General features: G+C 41.2%; 1 protein-coding gene across 5 annotated transcripts in view; it reads left to right on the forward strand.

Moving 5' to 3' along the window:
• Positions 1 to 7,387, forward strand: part of LOC131888497 (sodium-dependent glucose transporter 1-like) — a 16,716-nt gene that overhangs the window by 3,674 nt on the left and 5,655 nt on the right. For all 5 annotated transcript variants that reach the window (XM_059237367.1, XM_059237370.1, XM_059237371.1 and 2 more), the window contains exons 3-4: positions 1,493 to 1,962; positions 6,508 to 6,752. In XM_059237367.1, the coding sequence (XP_059093350.1) occupies positions 1,493 to 1,962; positions 6,508 to 6,752 (715 nt within the window). The remainder of the gene's footprint in view (positions 1 to 1,492; positions 1,963 to 6,507; positions 6,753 to 7,387) is intronic.

The following is a 7,387-nucleotide window of genomic DNA, read 5'->3' on the forward strand; positions in this document are numbered from 1 at the left end:
TTTACATTTTAGCAGGCTCATATCTTTGCGTTTGAGAATTTTTTTCCCCTGTGAAAACAAATGATTTCGTGCTTTCATGTAATTGTTTCAGTGATTATTTGGCCCTCAAAAACGCATTTTTTTCCGAGCCCTAATAATAACCATAAAAAAAAAACACCCCGGATTGTTTGACCAAAAGCTCCAAGTAAACACTGGAGTAAATTGTCTTATCGGCTTTGATCTCCCATTTAAGGTATGCTAAGATCTCTGTGCGTATTGATTAATTGGAATTTGTCCATTTGCAGTGTGACTGTTCACATGAAGCTCGATTTTAGGAGTTTAAAAGTGAGAAAAGTTGCAACTAACTAGCTTTGCAGCATGACATTTTTCTACCGGATCTCATTTGAAAAAGCTCCTCCACGTTTCCCTAAAGTAGATGATACAAGAAAGTCAGGTCGAGGGAACACTTCTTTTGCATGCTAGATCGATTTGAACTATTCAATCAGACATGTCTCAGGTGAAGATGGTCGCAATAAATTCAAATTGGCTTTAAATGTATCTGTGCTCAGCCGTAGAGTAGAGATTTGCATGAAAATAGCTCACTTGGATGGGAGTTGGCAAATTGTCTGCATTTTCTGGAACAACAATCTCGAGGATGATGCAGAAAGAAATGTACCTACTAGAACGACGATCTTTTATAGACTTTGATGATGAGCCTTAAATGTTGGCGTTTTGGCAGCATTCATTTTTGTGAACGGATGCTAGGTTTCCTTACGAAACAAGCTTAAAAGTTTGCATATCACAAAAGTGATGGATCGATTGCTTTTTTTCCCCAATAGTCGAGGCTTGTAAATGTAGGGTTGGTTTCAAAGTTCTCAATGTCTTACTTGTTCAGTTAGAATAAACTTTAAGAGATCAAATGCACTTCCTCNAAACAAGCTTAAAAGTTTACATATCACAAAAGTGATGGATCGATTGCTTTTTTTCCCCAATAGTCGAGGCTTGTAAATGTAGGGTTGGTTTCAAAGTTCTCAATGTCTTACTTGTTCAGTTAGAATAAACTTTAAGAGATCAAATGCACTTCCTCGCTCTCAGATTCAGAGGGTTGCAGTACTTGATTCGGTTTTGATAACTATATTGCCAAAACGATCTGAAATCACTAGGGGTTCCGAATTGGTCAAATTGATTTTCCCAAAGGAAGATTTGCGGTTTCATTAACTCATAACACACCCCAATCATTGGTGGCAAAAATTGCGGTGCTACCACCATTGGGTCATTGTCCTGATTTGAAAATTTTGAAAAAGGTAAGATCAAGATCACCTTGGGAATAGCGATTTATCGTTTCCATCTCAATTCGAGTGAAGTTCATTGCAAATCATAATCAGGAATCATTACTGATCCCGATTATGCTGCACTGATAACAGTGCTCAGGTAGATGCTATCTAGCACTTCCAGTGTATTTCATATGAACAGGCTACATTCACTACATCTTCTTTTTCCCTTTATTCGCCAGATATTTGACGAATCCCAAAATGAAATTGGCCTTTCTTTGGATCACACTAAGCCTTAACGGAGTCGGAATGCTCATCTTACCGTTCATAACCAATTTTGGATTACTAGTGACGGTCCGAGGCCTTCAGTATGGTCTCTTGGGAGCATACATCACGGCCGATAGCTCTATGTTGGTGTACACGATGGGCCCGATCAAATCTCGTCCGTTCACAAATGCCCTTCATGCGTGTGTGGGCATCGGATTCCTGGCCGCCACATTCCTCGTCCGGCCTTTTCTGCCCAGTGAGGCGAGCGCCTTGAAAAATAAGGATCAAGTGTGCTTCGGCAATGGAACCAATGTCGAGGATCCTTTGCTCACTGTGGACCTCCAGGATGAGGATGCCTATTTGTGGGGAATCCAGAAAATTGCGTGGCCCTTCATCATCTCGGGAATTTGGTGCTGTGTCTTCAGCTTGGGCTATCTTATTTTGGGTAAGTGAAATGCTCGCATCTACGTAAAAGTGGGCTTGGCCAATGGTTCAACCGGAAAGAGAATTGGGGTTGAATCAAGTTTCCGATTGTATCATTGGACAATGGTAAGCGTCATCCGATTTTTAAAATAACTACGGTACAACCATAAGAAACCTCGGCCATGATTAATCTTGGATAAGAAGCCAAACAACATGATGTCCGTTGAAGCAAATTCTGTGTCTGGCTCTCATGGGTCATGAAAAAAGGAATAAAAATACATGGTACATATTCAGCGATGATCCGATAACAGATACCAAATCAAGCCCTTTGACAGTGGCGTACGTCCCTAGGAAGTGATTTGTTTCTCATCTCGAAGCTCGAAACATCAGCCTTGAGTGGGAAAATGAGACCCAAAAGTTTTGTCGTCTGGCTAATGACCGATTCTTGAACAACATGGAAGATTGGAATCCTTGGCTATTTAGCTTCCCTCAGAAGAGGCTGGATATTCTGTGGTATAGTACGAGGAAGTAATACCTTAAACAGGGGTGGGGTGGGATTTCGATTCTACATATTTCTACATTTCTTGGCCTACGATCGTTGAAGGCTGGTGAATGAGTGCATCTTTGGAAAACGATTGTTCTTCCTCAGCAGATCACCGATCAATCTTACATCAATATGTTCAATTCCCTGGCGAAAAGTTCGATGGTTCTCTATTTCCCTGTTTGAGTTACCTTCCTTCCTTCGTTCCTTTATCCACCCAATAGCATAACGGCCTTTGCTTCTTCGGCCTTCCGAACCCGAAGAGAGAGAGAGAGAGAGAGATGGAACCACTTGGGAACTTTCCTCGGCTCTTGATATTTTGGGTGGGCGAAGAAGTCATGGAATTCCCATGTCTCTCTATCTAGCATGCTGGCCGTTGTGGATCGTTCAAGACAAACCAAACTCGTTCTCCATTATTGACAATCCTTTTCCCCACAAATCACCCAAACTACTACTACTCCTACTTCTACCACTACTAGTGACTGAGCAGGCGTATCTGCCCATTACAACACGTCCATCCATGCCCTTAGTTGTACCCGGATCCGCTCTTTTCAGAACACACTCCAAAGGCCAGATCGAATTTGCGAATACCGGGTGGGAAATAGACTGTTAATCGTGCTAGCTAATAGTAGTGTGCTATGAATGTCCTCTAGAGAGATGGTTAACAATACGAAATTTGTGAGGATTCAAGGTCTACCCCAATGTTGTAAGAGCCTTGAAAAATGTTCCATTTCAAGCTAATGAAAGGTTTAGTGTAACCTTTTTGACTTTTTTAACTTGTGACCTACGATGCCAACATACAGTTCCTGAAACTACGACTGAATTCACCTTACGTCAAGTAAGTGACGTAGATTTTATGCTAGTTTTTATAAATTCTGAGTAGCCTTTTCTTCCCACTCCGATGATAAAAAAGCCAAACCTTTCATTGACCCTAATTAGACCAATTACCAGGTGCTTCTTCAAAAGAAAACTGCTAGCATAGCTTTTGCCACCCTGTAGTAGCAACCTACTATTGAAGAGAATACAAAAGGAAACGAAGAGACGTGTTCCCAAATGAAAGGTTTAGTTCCACCAAGGTCGAGACAGGCAAGGAAATGGCTGCATCGCAAGTCTTTCCATTTCTTTTTTCCAACGCATGTTCATTCACCTGTTTACTTATCTATACAACAAGCCACATTTACCAGTTGAAATGTCATTTAGCGGGAATGTGTAATCGTGCACGCAGCTTAATGACCAACTGGGGAACCTTCAACGTTGTTGCAGCATTCAGATTTGTTTATTCTTTTACTATACCGTATATCGCGTTGCCAAATCATTGTCAAGTTCACCAACAAAACTTACCCGGAGTTTATCGCCCTTTTCCATGAAGACTTTTTAACATGAGACAAGGAGAACCAGGCTTCAGTTCTTTGTCACAAAACTCGTGTTGGCTGCATTTGCGTATATCGGTGCAGTTTTTCCGCACGGTTGCCTTGCAATCTTAGATCTCTAACAGAGCAAACTTCAAAGCATTCTGATGTTTCCGGGTCTCTTTCTTATATAGTAAACCCCACTGTACGTACATAGTAGTAGACTGTAGAAGGCTAGAGGTAGAGAGAGAGCAGACTTCGTGACCCAGGTTCATGAATGAATTGATCTTTTCGACTGGCCTTTTCTACTCGTACATATAAAAGGTCGTACATTCATGTAGCGCAATCCATATATCTCGAAGAATTGTTTTCGTAGCGATCATGACAACGTTTGATAGATAGATATTGACAGACTCTAACATATGCCATAAAAACGTTTGAACAGTAGCTATCGTCAGTTTGACATTAAAATTGGATTGCCAGGCTCTATCGCGTTACTCTTCTTTCAAGAGCTCTGCCGTCCTCACATCTTGGGTCATGCCTTGTTTCTGGTTATCAAATATTCCATCATATCTTGTTTCTTGTTTCCCTTTTCCTTTCCCTCTCTCTTGCTCTCTCTTTCTTCCACCTCTTCATAGTCAATCTCTAGCTTTCCCCCTTCTTCACCTTCCACCTCATAAGCAAAGGGTAATTATCTCAAAGTGACATATTATTTGCATACAATTTTCGGATTACCATCAGGAACCCACATACTATAATAATGAACAAACTTTCTCAAAAGGGAGGGACGGCAAAGGGGACGGTGCTCTCAATGTCTATCAGGCATTCTCTTGAACGATTGAGTATGCTTTTGTGGCAAAAAGTTCTACCCAGTCTCCTCTTCTAAATCGAAGGCTTTCGTGTACCCATTCAAAAAAAGTTTCACCCAAAGTCTAAGATGTTGGGTACTTTCTTGTAGCTAGCTAGGTACACTGTACGTAGTACATATGTACATACCAGCATACACAGTTTTCCGTGTGCGTGTCCATTTTTCTCGAGGTTTAAGAATAAAGACTTTCTGCTACCCATCATACCGTGAGCTAGAACGTGTAGTACAGAGATCTTCAATACGCATAAATTTTGAATGCTACAGCCAGAAACACTCATGAGAAAACTTTTCTTTGCACTTGACATCATTGCTCAGGGATTTAGTCTTGCGTTACGATACCGGTCGGGAATACTAGGAAGAACCAAAACCGGAAAGAAGCAAGGGCAAAGAATATGCAGAACAAAAATGCAACCAACTCCTGCACGGCAAAGCCTTACCACTTTTTACACCAAAGCATACATACGCGTAAAAAAAGAACAGGGCAAGTGGCTAACATGCAGGATGGCCGGAAATAATGGCGATGAATTAATTTCCCATTTAATGACGGAGTCCAATAGCAATGGCAATTTCATTGTAACAAAGTAATTAAACAAACAACCAAAGAAGAAGTTCTGGACATATCACTCGCGCGATATATCCTTCATTTTCGACACCAACAGTTTTCAAACTATGGCGAACTTGATCAAACTTGGCACAAGGCTACGTTATACCCACTCGCTATGACTAAATATACTTTTTCCGCGCATTTGCACTCCTGATATTGAGTTCACAAAACTTCCCCCCAGTGAAAATCAAGCGAAATTTGTTTTCAGAACCTTGACCGATGCCCAAAGATCAATCAAACATTTAGGCCTGAAATGTTGGTTTGAATTATAGATTGATTTGTTTTATCAGTACCACCCTTTGCGATAAAGAAACGAATAATGGGAATAACGGCTAACTTAAAATTTGTTTAAAAGAACCACTAAGCACAGTACCCCTATTTGCTTTTTTAACAAGCTTGAACGGTTTTTCGGATTCACCGTTTTACTCTTCAAGGTTCAATTCAAGCGGAAATTTGAAACCAACAAAAAAAAGCTGAAGGTTGTTGGTATAATCCAAGGCCGCATGGGACTAATGCTATGAAGGTCTAAATTGCCATTTCTTCCACAATCCATATACATTATATGTAAGTAAGAACCCAGGCCAATTGCAAAGCATATATTGCGGATTTAAAGAATATCAAAATGATCAATCTAACTCCTCGAATCACCCACTCATCCGATTTTAGAATAAGGTACTTTCGCTACTTTTACCTTAAACAAAACAGGAAACGTCGAGAAACTTTCGACGTTTCTGATGTATGTATGTTGAGTGTTGGGCCTATTGATCCCCATTTCTGCACAACACCTGGATCATAACTGGAACATCCTGGAGTGGATCTACTACTTTTATTAGAAACCAAATTACTTTGGTGCATTGGGGCTGAGTTCAGAATCCATAAATTTAAGCCATGGCGAGGTAATGGAATGGCCATTAGATAAACAGGATAAAGCTATTGCATTGCAACACGAACCACTCGTAATCAGTGCAGTCAGTCCTGACTCGTCCTAACCTACAGTACATATACTCGTACACATACAGTAGGAGGATCTAGAAGCCAGTACTGATTATTGACACATCAAATCGTATCGTCGCGTTGAGGGACGAAACAGGGGGGGAAGGGTAATTTTTGACTTGGTCCCATCCCAAATTTGTCGTCCCAACCGAGCTGTTCCGACTAAAACTTTGCCAAAAGTGTGCCATTTGAACAAGGATTTGCTTTTACAGGGTTTTTGCCATTGACAATGCCCATCTATTATCAACCCACAAATAAGCAAATCGAAAAAGATGGTCATGGATCGGAAATGGAGCAATTCGGAGATGAGGAAGACAGCAAACCCGTTGGAAGCAAAGAAATTGGACCTCATCACCGCTCCAGCCAGCCTCGAATTCGTTACTGGAAACAGGTGTTGACCCTCGTGTTCTTTTACTACGCATTTTCATGTGGAATTGAACGGATCTACCAACCAATGGTAAGCTTCATTAAATCCCCCTTCAAAGACGTAAAATGTCCTTGTCGTTTGTAGTCCTAATCCGTCTGAAAATTGCTTTTCACTTTCTCAATCTTATAATGTTTTCGAAGAACCGAATCGAGGGTTAATGACTTGCCCTTGCCGCAGAAATCTCTTTATTCTTTCAAGCATTGCTCTCATTAAGTACTCAAAAGGCTTCAGTCATAGATTTGTCGATTACCGTCATTCTTTGTTACATGATGATAACAGCAACCACTAGTCTCTTCCTGCACTTTAGCGAATTTTGCCTTCCCGAGGTTTTCGTACAACCTCGACTCGATTTGTCCTTTGGTTGATTGTTTCCCTGATTTGAGGCATTGATTGAATGGTACGTTCAAGGTGACTGAGATGAGTGAGAGTCCAGTCTGGACTGCCCAATTCGGGGGAAAGAGTGCAAATTGAAGGACATTAGTTTAAGGACTGCCCATTGACCCCTTTAAGAAGACAATTCCCGTTCCGTGCTCCCTTCCTCGCTCCAACACCTTTCTTTTCCACTCAATCAAGTTTGACGGTGCAAAAGGGGTAAATGAAGGCTCTTGGGAAAATAGACGCACGCATGCACACACGAGGGAAGGACCAGAAAAAGGCCAAGGTTT

The sequence above is a fragment of the Tigriopus californicus genome, chromosome 10, assembly GCF_007210705.1.
Source record: "Tigriopus californicus strain San Diego chromosome 10, Tcal_SD_v2.1, whole genome shotgun sequence".
NCBI lineage: Eukaryota > Metazoa > Arthropoda > Copepoda > Harpacticoida > Harpacticidae > Tigriopus > Tigriopus californicus.